The 19,664-nt window shown below is 44.9% G+C and overlaps 1 protein-coding gene across 6 annotated transcripts in view; it reads right to left on the reverse strand.

The window, feature by feature from the left end:
* The window catches only part of FNBP1L (formin binding protein 1 like), a 659,713-nt gene that overhangs the window by 136,449 nt on the left and 503,600 nt on the right, over positions 1-19,664 (reverse strand). For all 6 annotated transcript variants that reach the window (XM_086953911.1, XM_086953913.1, XM_086953916.1 and 3 more), the window contains exon 9: positions 18,090-18,293. In XM_086953911.1, the coding sequence (XP_086810037.1) occupies positions 18,090-18,293 (204 nt within the window). The remainder of the gene's footprint in view (positions 1-18,089; positions 18,294-19,664) is intronic.

The following is a 19,664-nucleotide window of genomic DNA, read 5'->3' on the forward strand; positions in this document are numbered from 1 at the left end:
CATAACGGATTGGTTAAAAAAAAAAAAAAAAGATTCTTTCGTAGGCACACGCATGGGTCTTGAATGCAATGTTGGCCATCACTGGCATATGGTACCCCCTCCTTTGAAATAGGTGTATGTTGCATGCCTATTTGTGAGGGAAGTAGTCAGGGGTTTATATCCCTGACTTCCGGCATATCGCATGCCATTTGTGAGTAAATGGTGGTCCTGACATTTTTGGCGCCATTGTTACGATATCTACCCATGCAATAACAGTGGCTCCGAAAAAATGTTAAATGGAGGGGTTTTGGTATAATGAGGCTCTCCTGGATCAACTAATGGTACTATAGAAGCCCTAGTACATTTTGAGCATCATCTGGTGCAAAGGATAGGAGAGGAAGAGAGAGATGTCCACTTCAACTGCCACTTGTCCCAGGGAAACTTGCACCGCTCCTAACAATGCTGCACCTCAGTAAACCTGGTTTTAAGAAAAACATAATTCCACTATGCTCAGTCCAATGTGATTGCGAGAGAGAGAGAGAGAGAGAGAGAGAGAGAGAGAGAGAGAGAGAGAGAGAGAGAGAGAGAGACAGAGAGACAGAGAGACAGAGAGACAGAGAGAGAGAGAAAAACGTTATACATAAAACGCAATTAGGATCCGAATAGCGGTTACAAGATGAATTCTATGATAAATAAATAGATTAAAATGCATTTAAAAAAAAGAGTAACACCCTCAGGCAATCATAATTCATTTAACACAGTTCACAAAAGTCTAAATCCATAAAATTCTTAATAATGAAAGGACGCTAAAAACATTTAAGATCAATGCCTCTCCTTTAATTTCTCCCTCACAAAGTCTTTTGTTGCTTTCTGATATTTTCCCAATGCAGTTGTAATGTCTAAATATCACATATCCGTATGTAGACACACTGCTTGGGCGCGTGAGCTAACCTTGTTTTTTTTTAAATGATGGACGTAAAAACTGTTTCCGTATAGCTAAAATCAATGTGCAATCAATCAATATGTGCAAAATGTAATTTCTAATTCCTAGCCCACATTTACAAATACCATCTGATTGGATCAATACTGCCTTTATTTTTTCTTCAGTCTTCCAAGGATTGATACCAACACGAACCCTTAGAATTTCATATCTTAACCCTTTATTAGGAAGAATATCCAAATATGGGAACCAAGCTTTTTTTCCCATGATCTTTCCAATCACTGGACCTATTTTTTCAAACCAATATAATCTAGGTCCTGCGATATCGAGTATGACAGCCCTTGGTCTCTAAGCATTCTCTTTGTAAAGTCTACTTCCAGGGATGGCTGCGAAAATCTCACCTTAAGGCGCCCTGCAGTTTTCTGGAGGTTTCTTCTTATATCCTTTGCCCAACTAAGGCTAATTGTTTGAATCTCCTCTCTGCACCACACCAAAGTGAGACTTTTTGCACACTACCTGGGTCCTGGCATTTCCAGAATCTTACCAAGGACATTAGGGTCTGTACGCTCCATGCTGTTAGCCCTAGCTCCATCCGGACTGCTTGGATCATTGTACAGTTTGGTAAAGACAATAGCATTTTTAAAATCTTTCCTTCTTCAGGATCCCACCCGCATTTACCACTCAGGTAAAGAACTTCTGCCCCGTACAGTACTTGCGGAGGGGATCATTGCTTCAAATGCCTTTAACATAGGTCTGTGGAACATATCACCATACTCTTTATTACATTTTTTCAGCCCACAGACTGACGAGAAAGCTTTCGCTATTTGGGCCTCCAGGTGAGTGCTCCATTTTAACGCGCTATCAAACTAGAGGCCTAAGTATCTATATTCTTTAACTATTTTCAGTTTGTCTTGACCTAAAAACCAATAAATTTTTTTGCCTCTCTTACCAAAGCATAAAACCTTTATTTTTTTCCATATTTACAGTTAAAAACTTCTTCTCACAATAATTGTTAAAAGCATTTAGTTTCCTTTGGAGTCCTATTTCTGTTTGATCAAGGATCACAAGGTCATCTGCAGATAGAAGGCAGGGCATTTTGTTTCCACTCATTCTGGGTCTTGCTCTTCTTTCTACTTCTAACGCTACAGGGAGGTCTGAAAAAAAAATGCAAATAACTAGGGTGCCAAAATGCACCCCTTTCTAATGCCATTCCCTACAGGTATTTTATGAGTTAGTGACCCTTGTAGGTCTCTAATAACCTGGGCCCAATTCCCTTTATGTAGCTCTTTTAAAATCATCAATATGCCATCCGGTATTCCATATTTTTTCATATCTTCCCAGAGGCATTTACGGTCCACAGAATCAAAAGCTGCCCGAAAGTCGACAAAGCAACAAAACTATTTACCATTTTGCTCTATCGATTTCCGGGCCAATGCCCACAAGGCGAAACAATGGTCTATATTGGATTGCCCTTCTTAGCCATTGAAAAGCTCGATGGCTTGCGATGCCAGCCTGTAAATACCAAGAAACAAACCCAAAGTTTACATTTCTGCAGGCAACCACACAAAAGGGCAGGACAATAAGGCATAAAATATTAATTACCGTTAAATGATAAATCTCTTGACTAGAGTGCAATCAGGTTTAATTGGAAGATGGCCATGATCTCTGCACAACAAAGAAAAGCAATGAGAGCATTTGTCCTGAGGTTTTTGTCTAATACAGCAATAATTTTTAATTGAAGCTAATATGAGCCAGACGAATTTCAGCAAACATACAAGGATTCGCTTGTCATTTACTAAATTATTGTCAGGCACAGCGGAATGCTTGCATCCAATTCTTCTATTTCAAACAGTTTTGTAGACAAAATATGCCTCAATAAATTAGTTAATTCGTTTCCCATATTCATCTCTGGAACAAATGCCATTAAATAATGATGCATAATTGATTAGTAAGACTAAACCAAAAAACCATACGGAAATAGAATTCAATATGATTTATTATCCGACTCTTTCAAAATGACAATAATTTCAGTAGGAAATGAATGCACAACCATCTGGAAAAGTGAAAATCACAGCAGCTAATTTCTCGCTGAAGTAGCTTTTTTTTCCAGCTTGCTCTAGTTACAAACACTTGCTTGATTCTATATGCCAGTGCAGGAATAAAAGTGCGTTATAGGTAATATCTAATATACACTCACTACCCAGGTAGCCGACTGGTCAACCCAAGTGTCCTTTACACCCTGTGTAGGCTCCAAAATCTCACTTATGGACCTAAAGATTTGCAAAGATGGTTGGTTCTGTGCCAAACATCCTTACCTCTGTCCCACTGGCTGTAGCCAGGTAGTTCTGTAATGAGCAGCTCTAGAATGATCCCTTACTCGGTTACTGGTAAGTGCTGGAGTTCATGCTGATCCAGGTCAGAGTATAAATTAGGCAGAGTGGAGTGGTCAATTTGCAAAACAAAAAACTATTTAAAAATACAATACAATCATAAGCTAAGAGACCCAAAGTTTTCTACAAACTCTCTAAGGTGATGCCAAAAACCAAGGCTACCTGGTCTGCATTCCACCTCATACCCCTTCCTTCCACCACGCTACACATCCTGTATCTCTCTCATTCCTGCAGGCTTATTTCCATCCTGCTTTCTGCCACTGATACCATTTTGTTTCTCTCTCTTTCCACTTAAAAGTATGTCTTAAAATTCAAAATGAGGGCTGGTGCTACCATCTGCAACCACCAGCACAAGTTAAGCACTGGGGGAGTGCATAGGAAGCACATTCCTCATTAGCAATTCAGATGACACTGCAGTAACGTGGCTTTGCAGGAGTGTGTTTTCTGAAGGGTGAGTGCCAGAGCAGGATTGGTTGTGGTTTTTTGTGGTGCAGTAGTGCGATTGGACAGGTGCCTCTGCAAATAAGGTTGTAGAGTACTGACGCAAAAGGCGTTGCCAATGAAGGTGAACTGGAATTACAAGACACAGGGACTGCTGGACCCTACTAGGGTTTATCCTCTTTTTCAAAAAAGCACAAAATGATATACAGGGTCCATGCAGGCGGATGGGCCCTGGAGACATTAATAACAGGAGTGGGGAAATGACAGGGATGGGCATTCTTGAAAGACCGTAATATGGGGTCACCTTAATCCTCCAACTGGGGGGTAAAAATAAACCTCCTAGAAAATATTTCAAGACAGGCAAACTTATAAATTGTGGTCTTTCCAGTAATTAAGGAGTATGACCCCCTGCTTGAGGAAGTTCAACAATTTTTAATGTTGTAACTACTTCAAGACAGCGACCACCTAGAGATGTAAGCATTGGCAAAGCCAGTAGGTCTCACCTACGAGAGCTAGTCAAGGTTTCTTGCCATGCATTAGCGCTGGTGACGTCAAAGCATTTGTTTTAAATTACTTTTAGGTGTGCTCTCCAGAGGCAACATAGAGGGAGAGAAGGACGTGAGTAGAAGAGGGGGGTTGCTGGTGAGAGAAGATGGGGGAGCACATGGATAATAGAGGGTGGGCGGGATGTGCTCGGGCAAGCAGAAAGTTGTGTGTGGAGGGAGAGGTGGAGGGCAAGCACACAGGCAACCAAGGATGGGCAAGTGGGCCTGGGGCAACCACACATATAACATAGAATGGGTGGGAGGGCCTGGGGCAAGCAGACTAACAAGAAAGGGCAGGAGGGTAGAGGCACGCAAATGGATAACAGACGTGGGTGGGAGGGGCTGGGGAAGAACAAGGACAACAGAGGGTAGTCAGGAGGGAACGGGGCAACCACACATACAACGGAGAGTGGGCAGAAGGGGCAGAGCAATGAAAGGGATGATGGAGGGTAGGCAGGAGGAGTTTGGCCCCAGCAGATGCACAATGGATGGTAAAAGACACAATTGATGGACAGAATGCAGAACAAATCAAAACATTCACCCCAAGTGATGCACAATGGATTGTGGGCAGGACAGCTGGGGCAAACATACAAACAAGGACAAGTGAGGGTGGGCGAGAGAGGCTGGGGAAGCACACAGACAACAGAGGGTTGAAGGGCTAAGGTGAGCGCACGAGCAATGGAGGAGGGACTTGGAGGTGACTGCACACAAAAAACGTTGCATTATATGGGTCATAAGGTACGAAAACATCCTGAGCTTATCAATCATACAGCTCGAAGCTGAGCCCTTAAAAAACATGCATACAAGGCCTCATGAGCCAGGAAGTAGAGTCCTGGCTGAGCACAGTACACCAAAAAGGAGCGCATTTATTCACAAAAGTGGATACTGCAAGGTCTGTTGTGAATGCTTCAAAAATGTGGAGGTATATTGGGTCGTACCCTCACTGCATAAGGGGGCAAAAGAGGTTGTTAGTGTGTTGTAGCGGAATATTGAGTTGGTATGGATGAGGCCTACAGACTAACTAAATTTATGCGACTCTCTCGACCACTTTTCACCAGGCTTGCAGCGGGGAGCAAAGCAAGGATGCAGAGTTTGGTTTTGGAACTGCTATTTCATTGAAGATCAAGTTACTTACCTTCGGTAACAATATATCTGTAAGAAACAGTAGTTAGTATTAGATTCCTTACCTTAGAATATCCCCAGGCGTCAGACTGGATCCGGAAATGTTTGCTTAGCAGTACCCTTGCGCGTCGGTAGGCGTTGTCTGCGGCTCCGCGTCCGTCGTCGGCGTCGTGGGCGCCGTGATGACGTCCGAGTACTTAAACGCCGCCTCCACGTGCTGACGTCAGTTCTTAGACACAGCTTTTCCGCGCCAGAAACGCAGAGCCATGTTAAAATCAAACATTGGTGACATTGAAACTAGGGCCCTGAAAGGGGATGACCTTAACCCTAGATATCGGTTCGCAGAACGGGGAGGATGGGTGGGGAGGTAAAGAATCTAATACTAACTACTGTTTCTTACAGATATATCGTTACCGAAGGTAAGTAACTTGTTCATCTGAAAGAAACAGGTTAGTATTCGATTCCTTACCTTAGAATAGATACCCCAGGAATACCAACCCCGGTGGTGGGTCTGCGAACCAATAATCACACCAGAAAGTCGTGGAGGACGGAACTGCCAAAGAAGCCATCCCTCCGGACTTGGCTGTCCAGGCAGTATTGTCTTGCGAACGTGTGCAGCGATGCCCACATAGCTGCCTGACAAATGTCCTGCAAGGGGACTCCCCGACCCAGGGCTGTAGTAGCCGCCGTGGCCCGAGTGGAATGGGCCCTCAGCCCAACAGGAGGTTTCTTCTTAGCCAAGGAGTAGCATGCCTTGATACACAACACGACCCCCCGAAAGATGGTCCGCTTGTGTACCGCCCGTCCCTTCTTAGCGCCCACGTAACCAACAAAGAGTTGATCATTCACCCGGAACTGGCGAGTGCGATCGAGATAAAACGAGAGCGCACGTTTTGGGTCCAGACGGTGGAGCCGCTCTTCCTCTTTTGAGGGATGCGGAGGTGGGCAAGGTGATAGACTGCCCGATGTGGAAGGCCGTGACAACCTTGGGCAGGAAAGAGGGTCTAGTCCGCAACACAACCTTGTCCGGATGGACAGAAAGGAAAGGAGGTTTGGAGGAAAGAGCCTGGAGCTCACTCTCCTGGCAGAGGTGATGGCGACCAGGAAAGCAGTCTTCAGAGTAAGAAGGCGGAGAGGACAGTTGTGAAGTGGCTCAAAGGGAGCGCACATCAGATAAGTAAGAACCAGGTTCACGTCCCACTGAGGCATCACGAATGGAACAGGTGGAAACGTGTGTGTGATGCCCTTCAGAAAACGAGTTACAATAGGGGACTTGAACAAAGATGGCTGATCAGGCAGCCTTAGAAAGGCTGAAAGGGCAGAAAGGTAGCCCTTGATAGTGCCCAGAGCAGAGCCCTGCGGGGCAAGAGAAAGAAGGAAGAGAAGAACCTCAGAAAGAGGGGCAGAGAGAGGATCCACAGCCTTTGCTGTGCACCATGCCACAAATCTGTTCCACCTGAAGGCGTACACCGACTTTGTGGAGGGACGCCTGGCTGCCAGAATGATATTACAGACTTCAGGAGGCAAGTCAAATGGCCTCAACTGTCGCCGCTCAATCTCCAAGCATGAAGGTGGAGACTGGACAGGTTCGGGTGGAGGACCGTCCCCTGCTCCTGCGACCGAAGGTCCTCCTGAAGAGGCAGACGAACCGGGGGATCGACTGACATACTGATTAGCTCGGGATACCAGTACATTCGTGCCCAGTCCGGAGCCACAAGGATGACTTGGGCCCGGTCGCGTTTGATCTTCTTCAGCACTCTGGGCAGAAGTGGTATAGGCGGAAAGGTGTACAACAGACCGCAACTCCACTTGCGACGAAAAGCGTCTCCGAGCGAGTGCCGCCTTGGAAATTCCAACGCGCAGAACTGATGACATTGCACGTTCTCTTCGGTGGCGAATAGATCTAACCAAGGCTCTCCCCACTGCAGAAAGACCTTGCGCCACGTCCGAGTTCAGACGCCATTCGTGATCCATCATGCACCGGCGGCTGAGTTCGTCCGCCCTGGCGTTCAGAGAACCTGCCAGGTGTTGAACCACCAGGGTCACGCCCTGATGTTCCAGCCATTGCCAGAGGCGCAGAGGCTCCTGGCAGAGGGTCCACGACCCCACCCGCCCTGTTTGTTGCAGTACCACATGGCGGTGGTGTTGTCCGTGAACACCTGCACTACACTCCCCCGGACAGAGGAGGAATGCCTTCAGTGCTAGACGAATCGCCTGTAGCTCCAAAAGGTTGATATGGAGCCGGGACTCCGCCGGAGACCAGAGGCCTCTGATCTCCGCCTATCCCATGTGGCCTCCCCAGCCCTGGAGGGACGCGTCCGTCACAACAACGTGCTCCGATTGGGGAAAGGAGAGGGATCTGCCGTTGACCCAATCGCGGTCCGTGAGCCACCACTGCAGCTGTCTCGCAGGGCCCTCCGAGATCAGGACATGGTCGGACATGTTGCCCTGATGCAGGGCCCACTGAAACTTCAGGTCCCACTGCAGAGCCCGCATCTGCCATCGGGCGTGATGCACCAGAAGGATGCAGGAGGCCATCAGCCCCAGAAGCCGCAGCGTCAACCTGACCGAGACTCGGGATAAAGGCTGAAAGATTGGAATCAGAGCCTGAATATCCCAAACCCGCTGCTCGGGGGGATAAACCCGAAACTGCACCGAGTCGAGAACCGTTCCGATGAAGAGGAGCTTTTGAGAGGGACACAGGTGTGACTTCGGCACGTTGATGGAGAACCCCAGCAGGTGCAGGAGGTCCGCTGTCGTCTGGAGGTGGCGGACGACTGTCTGGGGCGAGCCTGCCTTCAACAACCAGTCGTCGAGGTATGGGAAGACTGAAACCCCTAACCTGCGCCGATGAGCTGCGACCAACGCCATCACTTTCGTGAACACCCGTGGGGCGCTGGTAAGGCCGAAGGAGAGCACGGTAAACTGAAAGTGATCGTGGCCCACCGTGAACCGCAGTTAGCGCCGGTGGGCCGGCAGGACGGGGATGCGGAAATATGCGTCCTGCAAGTCCAACGCTACCATCCAGTCTCCTGGGTCCAGGGCGGCCAAGACCTGAGCTAGTGTCAGCATTTTGAACTTCTCCTTCCGGAGGAACCGTTGACGTTCCGTAGGTCCAAGATAGGGCGTAGGCCCCCTTTGCCCTTCTTGGGTACCAGGAAGTAGTGGGAGTAGCAACCACACCCTACTTCTGGCCCAGGAACGCGCTCGATGGCCCCCTTGGCCTAGAGGGCCGTAACTTCCTCCTGCAGAAGCCGCAAATGATCCCCCGATACGCGGTGGTATTTTGATGGCATGGCTGGAGGGGTCGTCTCGAAGGGGAGGGAGTAGCCCCTTCGGACGATTTGCAGCACCCACCTTTCCGACGTCACAGTGCGCCAGTGGGAGTGGTGATGGCGAACCCTGCCCCCCACTGGCGTCACTTGGGCCTGAAAGCACGGACTAGGAAGGTTTTGAGGCGAATGCTGCGGGGGAAGGTGTGGCCTGGCCTCGCCACTGTCCCCGACCACCTCCACAGCGGTTTCCACGGCCGTCACCGCGTTGGATGTTAGTCTGCGGTGCGTGGCTGGCAGCACCTGTGGGAGCGCCCCTTCCTTGGCCACGAAAGGAGCGAAAGGCACCCATTTGCTGGCGCGGGGCCGAGAAGCCCAAGGACTTGGCCTTAGCCCTGGAGTCCTTAAAGCGCTCAAGCGCATGGTCTGCCTTGTCGCCGAAAAGGCGACGGCCATCAAACGGCATGTTCATGAGGGTATTCTGGACATCCGTAGAAAAGTTGGCGGACCTCAACCAGGCGTGGCGACGAATCGCCACCGTCGTTGCCATCGCTCTGCCCAGTGAGTTGGTGGTATCCAGTCCACACCGGATGGAAAAACGTGCCGCATCTCAACCCTTCGCCAGGGCATGGGTGAGTTTAGCCTTGACCTCCGCCGGGCATTGTGGCAGCACGTCCGCGACCGTGTCCCACAGGGAGTGGGTGTAGCGGCCCAAGAGGCATGCGGTATTGGAAGACCGCAGTCCCAAACTAAGGGAGGAGAATATTTTCGGACGAGCGATGACGTCTTTTTCGACTTCTTGTGCTTACCTGACGACTTCGATCCTGAGGAGTGATGTAGACTCCTGGAGCTATGATGGCTCCGCCCGGAAAACCTCCCATGGCGCGGGGCCGACTGCCGGAGCTCGAGCAGCTTGCGGAACCGCTCCCGCCTAGCTTTCGATGTTAAGGCCCGACAGTCTGAGCAGGTCTTGTCCTCATGATCGACGCCGAGACAGTGGAGGCACAGTCGGTGAGGGTCGGTGACCGACATTAGCCGGTCGCAGTCCTCACAAGGTTTAAAACCTGGCATCCCTACCGGCACCGATCGGAGTCGAAGACTCGAAGAATGATCAAAAAGATCTCAAAAAAGTTAAGTCGATAAGTGACTAAGGTACCACTTTTTCCAGACCTGCGCTGCTGGCGCGGAAAAAAGAAGAACTGACGTCAGCACGCGGAGGCGGCGTCTAAGTACTCAGACGACGTCATCATGGCACCCACGATGCCGATGACGGACGCAGAGCCGCAGACGACGCCTACTGACGCGCAAGGGTACTGCTACGCAACAATTTCCGGATCCAGTCTGACGCCTGGGGATATTCTAAGGTAAGGAATCTAATACTAACCGGTTTCTTTCAGATCTATTAATATATGATGCAGAGGATACTACTCTGCTTTAACAGTTACATAGATCCTGTTAAGTGAGAAGTCAGGAGCATTTATGCCTGTAGTCAGCATGGTTATCTTTATTTTCAACAAAAAAGATTTACATTACTATCATGTACCCTCACCCAAGGAATCATTACTTTTGACTAAGGTCTATAAGCTTTATGCTGCAGTCATACACAAGTGTCGATTTTTCTCATGTTATGCAGGGGGGTGGCGACATGACCGAATGCCTACTTATATCAGTCAGATGGCCACAGTGAGGGACGTTTTATGGGCAAGCGGCAATGTACAAAGGAGCCACAGGTTAGGGATGCACACAACTGGTCCTGCTGGGGAAAACCAAATCAACCAACGCGTCACACTGAAAATAAAGTAAGGTATAAAAGAGTCATGGAGTTAGATCTTCGATTGATCGGAAGAACACAAAGATATTCTTCGAAGTGTGAAAGAAAGGTGATAGCGTGCATATGAAAGAAACCACAGCACACGCAGAGGTCTTCACTGCCATGCGTGGTCTAACCTGTTCTGCTACTTACCCCTCGCGTGAGCCCTCTGAAAGAAGATATTCTTGACTTGCCTGTCTTTATTTCACTCAAAGAATAATGCTGCGCTTCTCCGTAGAACGTGTTATACCGTGGCATGTTGGCTGAATAGGAGCTAGCCTCGGTAGGGGGTGGGGACTACGAGTAATAGTTAAATGGAATAAATAACCAAAATGCTCAATAGGCATGTAAAAGAAAAGTTCTCTTAACAAGTACATCTAAACACAAAACAGAACATTATAATAAGACATTAAAACTAGCAAATTTGTCAATAGGCGTACAAGATTGCATGGTAGGCTGTCCTTTTCTTTTTAGGTTTTCAAATGACAGGAATCCTGAACTTCATAATTTCGCTTGAGATGGTCACTTGCAATGCAAAATATACGCACCCGTTACCTAAACCCATCAACTTACTTAAAAATAAAATCCAAGGCACATTAGCAACACCCTGATCTGTGAGCAATTTAGGCAATATTCCACAGATTTCACATTTAATGAAGACTTATTAATTAACTATAGAGTATACATATGAAGAATATACTTATTCTGTGGTTAATTGATAAGTCTAACTAGAACAATGATAAAGCTCTGTAAAACATCGATCCTTAAAACGTGGTCTTTAAACCCTACTCCAAAGGAGTCAAGAAAGTTGGGCTACTAGTTTACAAGTGTTCCTAAAACACTACACCACTGGCATGTGGATTATCTTGAATTTTGTTTCCACCACATCATTCCTCTGCATCCACAATTAGCACTTTTACAAAACACAACTTATAAGAAATAGGAAGATCCTGTGACCGTGTTTCTGAAGTGGGCACCAAAATTGTACTTGGAATAAATGTGTTTGGCAAACAGGCAGCGATCAACATGCAAAGAGACACCAGATAAAACATCAGGGCTTCAAGAATAACATGTAGATTCGTATATAACTAGGTGGAGTGCATTACAAGTCGAGTGAGCATTCAAGTTACAATATAATAACATTTCAGCAAATTACTTTGCATCGCCAGGTCCTATTTCCCCCAACTTGCTCCTTCCCCCCCCCCACCAGCTCAGAGCAACTTGAGAGTGATGAATTGTGGTGGTGGTGGCAACGCCTACGATCATGAGTTTATACGCATAGACTGGCGCTGTGTTAGTAATACAGCACAAAGGAGTCACTTTCCGTTGTCCTACTGGTCAAAGCAAGTTTCCTCCTCCTTCACATATTCCCTATATAATCGTGAGAACTGGTCTCAACCAAACAGAATAGCCAAGAGGTGGAATAAATTATCAGCTCTCGCTCAATCACAGTGCAAAACATCTTAAGCTGTAAACTGGTTTCAGAAAGAATAATTTTGTACCATTTGGTTAATCTTTATTCGAGGGCGTCTGAAACAGGGCAGAATACTTCAAGTATTACTTTTTTGAGGCCTTCTGAAACCTTGATTCTTTGCATGAACACCCAGTCTGAATTTACCATTCGACGAATTTCTAGTGCCATTTGTTGCTCTTTTCCATGGATCCACCATGGTGGATTGCCATGACCAGCAATACACCCAACTGGTAACAGAACCCAAATATCTGGCAAACAGGTTCTACAAAGAGTGCCAAGATACGTCTTGTCATAGACTAAAAAGGCCTTTCTAATACACAGAACGGTCTTTATAGAAAAAGTGGAATTTTGCAATTTCTACTTCGTTATTTTATTCTAAAAAACTGGGCCCTCTGTTGAACCATATTTTAACTTTTTTGACACAAAACAGCCATTGACTTCACCAGATGTAGATTGAATTTGAATCACTGTTTGCTTTGCGTTTCCACTATTACTCCTTGTCACTGTTACTGGCTTTGCCTCAGGACACTTTATAAAAAAAACTGCAGAAACGTTTTTGTAGCCCATTACTTTAGACAGGTTAGTCTGCCTTGATCTACCTACATATGCTTCCGGACCGCTGTACATACTTTACAATACCCAGGTTTTTATCTGGAGTAATGATGGAGGTCAACCATCAATTTGTAAATCTGTTGCTTACGGAATATTTTTATGGAACCATTCTGTTTTTTAAAAGCGATCCATGTCTCCAATTACACAGCTGAGTGCCTACGACCACTTACGTATTATTTTTAAAGAGATGTGTGACCTTAAATTTTCTCAGTGTGGTGACGGATTCTGTTTCTGAGGTGTTTGTTTTTACAGGGGCGGCACCTCGGCTAAGGCGGAGGAACGTCGGCCCACTAAGTGCAAAAAAAAAAGAAAATGATAACGCAACATTAATATTACATTATTATAATTTTCTCCTTCAGTAAAGAGCCAGCCAGGTTTGGGGTGAGGCGAGGCTGGGCTTGTTGCAGCCTGGGAGAGGGAGGAGGAGTAGTTCCTGCTGCACCGCAAGTGTGCATGACGGTTTGGCCGGCCGTCTTGGGCCAGCTAAACCGTCATATGCACTTTGCATGTTCTCCATCTAGGCTGTATTGTGCTGCCTGGGTGGAGAACATGCACAGCCTCACACTCCCTGTCTGAGTACCGAATCACGGCGCTCAGACCAATCACAAAACAGCTGTAATGCAGCACTGTAATTGGCTAGAAGAGTCTGAAAGCCTGGGTGCTTCCTGATCCTGCGTTGGAAGAGAGGCAAGGGTTGGCGACCGGCGACGACAAGGCAAGTCTTTTGTTCCCCTAAACCCCCAACCCTCCAGAAGTCACTCTGTTTTTTTTAATTTAATGGATTTTAAGTTTTTTAATATGTATCTTTCATTTTTTGTTTAAACCGAATAAGGGTCAATTAACTGAAATGATGGTCAAAATATCAGTGATTACATAAGGGAAGAAGCTAGTCTAACAGTTTGGCCCAGGTGACATTTTTGTTTGCTGAGAAAAATGGTGCCTAATTCCCCTTTGTTGGTTTCACCCCATTCGTTTCTCTCTCCCGGTTATGGTTTTTTCATGGAATACCCACTCTCAGGAACAGAAAATTTCTTGTGGCAACTGTGAAACTAATGTGTGCCATGGCTGAGAGAATTCTGCTCAAACTAGTTTACCACCGAATTACTGTGTGACTTCTGTAAACATTGTGTACTTTCACATACAATTTTTTACACAGGCATGATGCATTTTGTGCAATTCGTGTAGATTTTGTTAAAGTTTCGCATATTAAACGAGAAAACAAATTGTAATTTGGTCTACCCTTTATCACAGCCCTGCAGATTTCCTAAAGCAATGACATATCTATTAGATCTACGCTACCTTCGAGGACGTTTTCCTGCCTGCTCAAAGCACACAATGCAAGCAGCCTGCCAAGGCCGCCCCAGTATCAGCTAGTTCTGGAAATTACAGGCAACTGTCCAGCAGTCCTTGACTCCTGAGACCATTTAATCTTTGCAGCCATAGATACAGAGCAAGTATAAGCAGGGGAAGGTGACTTTATTTTGGGGAGAATAATTATCCAATTCACCAGCAGAAGTCATGCACCATATGTTATTTCTGTTTCAATAATAGAAACAAAAAACAGATTTCAAAGTGACATACTGTATGTACACAGGGATCGCCAAAACCAGCTGCAGAAAATCCGCTTTACTCATACAAGAAATGTCTATTTTTTCTTCTAAAAGGGTGTTTCAACTATTAAAAAAGATATAGGTGAATCATTCCAAGGTCTGTACCAGCGGTAAAGATAGCTAAGGTGTCTTGAACCCCCTCACAGCAGCAGGGCCATGTCTGAAATGCGGTGGCTTGGTGAGCAAAATAACGATGGATTAAACCCAGATCTGACTGGGGGTGAATGTTTTACCATTGTGCAACATTCCGTCCCTCCTCTTGTGTGTTTTGCTGTGCATGAAAGGCTAGCCACCTTAGCAGGGCTCGGGGACAGGTGCTTTATATAAATGGTATAGGACCTGTGTGCAATTTACACTACACACATCACACTTACCAGTTTATCCTTTTAAACTGAAAAGTAAAGGATAAAAACACCACATTTAAAGGGTGACCACCTTCCAAAACCAAACGTAAACATTTCATATAACAATTTAATTCATAACAAAATTGAACAAGAGGACCAGTGGGATATATTATTCAATTTGCTGGATTTGAAATTGACCCATCAGTTTTCTGTGTGACCGTGATGTGAGCCGGAGTGGGATGAACAGGAGTTCTTGGTCATTGGAGACTGTGCGGTACTTACCCAAAAACCCATAAGAGTAGGTGACCAAACATTTTCTTAGAGACCAGTTCCGCCTACCAAAAGCTACCTAGTCTTGATTCCAAGAGTTGCCTCTTTCTTCCATTACTCTACAATTCATTTAATAAAAGCTTTATAAGGGTTGCTAGCTGTTCTTTTTATTCTCTTTCAGACAGTACAGTTTGAGGCAGCGAACGACACGCGTTTCGTCAAAGCTGGTACTTTATCAGGACTCATTATCTCTAGTGATATATTTATTTAATCTTTCTTGCTTATTAGATTCATCCAGGTTAGTCTGTGACATAGTATATGCCGCTATAATCAATATCGCTATAAGTCACTTGAAAAGGGCCAGTGGTAAACTTCAGGAATGGTAATCCTTCTCATAACTGTCCCTGCAGGTCTCTTCTGCTTGTGAAATAAGGTGTTAGTATCCACAACAGGCAAACTCTACTAGCCAGAATTAGTTGTATATACCACTAGGTTTAATAGACAGAGTTGTTCTTATCAGTTGGAGAAAATAGAAAATAGAGTGCACGTGTTTAAAGAACTAGCTAAAAGGACCCTCAGGCCCCAGTGAAACACTGGTAGCCAGTTGTCTTCATTGGGCCCCTTATATCGCTAGAGAGGTGAAAGTGAATCTAAAAAAGAGTATACGCTACTCCTCAAAATTATTTACTAAGAGGGTAGCTCTAACTCTATTAAAAACAGTGATCGAAAACCATAGCTGGTTTTTCTGGACTACTCAGGGTTGTGCAAATTTGAACCAGATAGTCCCATTAGTGAAGTGAAAAGAAATTAATTAAAATACGGTCAACATGTTTCTGCCATTTGAGTTCAATTTGCTCGGCATTCGTCAGGACCAGAAAAAAGGATGAACTCACTTTTTTCTGGTCCTGGTTTCTTTAAACACGTGCACTCTATTTTCTATTTTCTCCAACTGATAAGAACAACTCTGTCTATTAAACCTAGTGGTATATACAACTAATTCTGGCTAGTAGAGTTTGCCTGTTGTGGATACTAACACTCTCTTGTTGTTTGAATTATGAATACATAGGGGTATGAGAGTGTTTTTCTTATAACCCTTACTCTCTTGTTGATTAAACTCTTCTGCTTGTGGCAACAAGCACACAATATGCTACTATGTCATATAATATTATGTCACAGACTAACATGGATAAATCCAAGTAAAAACATGGAACACATATCACCAGCAATAGGAGACTTGACTAAACCATTGGTTAACACCCGCTTTGATTAAACATGTGTTGGCTGGATGGAGCTATAGTGACTGAAAGCACAGAATAAAAAGAGGAACTCAATGAAGGACTATCGAGAGACTTGTTAATAGTGGAGTGGTGTGCCACCAATCCTTTTAAAATAACTTTTCAGAATTTCGTTCCCAACTTGGAGAGCATAAGAGAGGCTTCTCTCCCTACCTGCTGAGCACCCAAAGGCAATTGGTCTTTGAATGGACACTTATTTGTACTAAATTATTATACTCCAGGATCATAGTTGCGCACTATAACATTGCTCTACTCACCTCACCTTTTACACACTACAAATCCTGTTTATCTCACTCCTGAAGGTTCTTTTAATTCATTTTTGTCCTTCGTCACGGTTTTCCTTGCTTTCTTTTTCACCTTTCTATCTTTTCGCCTCTAGATTAAACTAGTGATGAAAGTCCTAGTCTTCCCCCAAAGTATTGCCTGTATTGACCATCTGCAGACACATACACCAATTAAGCACGCTGAATATGCTTTTGCATTCTCAATAGAAATATACCCCTTGGAAGAGGGCAGCCAACTTGTGAATGTCCCGCTAAGGAGGCAATGGAACTTGACTCCAGATACCAGGAGCCAGACCGGCTCCTCAGGGAGACCCTAACAGATACATCACTAACAGAAACACCTCTGCTTTGTCCAATGTAATATAGACTCGACTAATGGCTTAGTCTTGAGAATAAACCTGTGGCAACACCACCCTGAGAATGTACCAGCCACCGATCCCTCCTTGTTGTACCAAGCGAAGGGTCTTTAGTAAATACTACAAAAAGACCCATCACCAACCCCTCTATGGTTTGGCTGGGAGTTTGTTTATTCCCTCCTCTCCTCAGGGAATCCCAGGATACCACAGACTATTCACACCAAGGACTAAAACCAAGGGTAGAGGCAACCGTAATATTGCAGTGGTGGCACCCTGTCTAAGATACAACCTTCCCTCAGACACCCAACCTCATCCCTTGTGCTCTTTAGGCACAAACTAAGCACACTCGCATTACAACACTAGCACACTCTGCTACCTCTCCCCTGGCCAGCCTTACATGGGCCTAGCCCTACCCTTACAAGACTCCTGTGGTCCTAAACTCTCATACAAAAAGTGTCCTTTTGTACTAACTGCCATGAATCTATTCTTATTCATCTTACTTAATATATCATTGATGTAACTATAACTACAGTTATATTCTCCACCCCAAGGCCAGGGATTGTCATTTTAACTGCGGTCCTCTAAACCTAGGATACTCTCCCAAGAGCCTAGAAGCAATTGGGCTGAGCAGTGTGCTAAAGAATAGGCAACCGCCTGGGTACAGTTCGCTGAAGTACCCTACATCTATTTCTGATTTTCCTAATTACAAGTCTTATGTCTTGCTATATTCGCCACACACACGATCTCACACATTGTGTACTGTAGAACTGGCCATATGGAACCCTAGAAGCCTATGTCAATGAGAGTCTGGCTAAGTCACATGGTGAACTGCCTTCCTTCACACTACAAGAACCGTACTCGAGACAAAAAGGGAAAAACAGTTAAGGGGGGTCAATGCAGCAAGACATTCTAGTTTCCCCTTTACAAAGTGGATAGAGTAACATTGCTTTACGTAACAGTTAACTATAGCAAAATGTATGGTATCAAGTGCTCTCATCCTAACTGGTACAGGGTATCATTATTAAAATAATGTGTGTTATTACATTCATCAAGAATCCCCTTCCAGCCTCCTGAAGGGGTATACCCACAATCAAATCAGAAGAGTTTATTAAAATAGCATTTTTACAGCTTTCCCAGTACAAGAAAAGGGACATTGAACCACCTGTTGCCATTTTTTTAACAGGTGTTATATCACAATAACAAAATTACAACAAGTATGTCACAAAAGTATCCTCCACCCACCACAAAAGCATCAGCAGGCGAATATCAGCACTGTAAAATCCAATAACAGAACAAGAAAGACTCTGAAAAACAGGCAAGTGATAATAAAATAAATCAGAATTACCTTGGGTTTCTTTCCAAAAAGCCACAACTTGCCCTTCGCCTTTCCAGCTGTGTTTTTTCCATCTATTCTCACTACATCCGGCTTCGGAGTGCTGATGGTCCCGTCCGACACTGCCCTATAGATATGTTGACTGTAATCTTCAAATGGAAAATCTCCCGGTGGATCAAAACCAGATTTAAAGGTCTCGATTACTATTTGAGAGTCCTGGTTTAGAAAAAAAAGACAATTATTAGTTATTATTCTACCAATAAGCCAACCTGTCAACAGGTAGCTCAAAGAAATGAGCAGCATGTGAATACAAACTGGAACACCACAGATCAGTTGTTTCTGCACCATTTGAAACAAGCATTTGCAAAGCAATAGGTCTTGCATTTGCGAGAGTTTAAGCTATTTGCATTGTAAATGGCAATGCCTTTTATTTAGGTCTTAAAAACCAAAACATAAATTAAAGACATTCTTATTTACAATGCCAACAGCTCAAACTCTCACAAATGCGAGACCTATTGCATTGAAAATGCTTGTTTCATGTTATGATTGCAACTAGCAGTACGTTTTATTTCTGTCGTGAGTACGGGTGGATCAACACAACCCACAGCTCTAATGTGAGAGGCAAACTAGGCCAACTTTTTTGATGTTTTGCCTTGTGCATTACACTTTTGCGTTTTTTGCTTCAGAATATTATGCAATGGCATTTGCATATTTCCATACAGTAAGAACTATGATAACATTGTCAAAAGCGCTTTATGTCCCTGCTCGCGTGTGTGAGGCGGTATATTAACGCTACAATGAAGGCGGCAGTGCTAAAACACAAGACTATATAAAAGCAGTCACACGTTAATCTCTACTGGAAAAAGAAACGCAAAAATAAGCATGAACTTTTGTATTTGTCATGGAGCATGAAATGTGACACTATCAAGTATTTAAATAATATAGGACGAAAGAAAAGTATTTCTTAATTTCAAGGTTGCTACATTGTATTAAAATGATTACAAAGCATACTCATATGTACGTAGTGCTTGGTTTTGTAGCCCTTCAACATCCGGTGTTACTTTTACCAACTCCTCGGGGCTCATTGTATCACCCCTAGAGAGATGGGAGGCTGAAAAAGACGGAATTTAAAACCCCTGACGTGATGGGTGCGCGCAGGCATATCTGCATCAGGTGCCTTAGCTCAATGAGCTAGCGCAGATTTTCACATTGACATTTTATCCCACTAATGAAAGCCATAGGTAGGCAATATACACCTACTTCGTCCGAAGTCATTTGGGGAGAGGGAGTGGGTACGATGTTTAGTATCACCAGCCTAATGTCAAGCGGCTGGCTCACGTCCTCCCGTTCTACTAATATGGCGGACCCCGATTATTTATGTATTGTCCTCTTAGCACGTTTACTTATTAATTTCTTCCCCCAGCAGTCGAGATTACAAAAAATATGACTTGCACCATAAGTGCTATACTATTATGCGAAAACTGCACACCTTCTGCAGAAAAAAAGAGTAGTGATTAGTTTGTGGCGGGTCTGTCTCTCAAGCTCAGCCTGAGTAAATGCTTGTTCCATGTTGGTTTAAACCTTCAC

The sequence above is a fragment of the Lissotriton vulgaris genome, chromosome 1_1, assembly GCF_964263255.1.
Source record: "Lissotriton vulgaris chromosome 1_1, aLisVul1.2, whole genome shotgun sequence".
In the NCBI taxonomy this organism is placed as follows: domain Eukaryota; kingdom Metazoa; phylum Chordata; class Amphibia; order Caudata; family Salamandridae; genus Lissotriton; species Lissotriton vulgaris.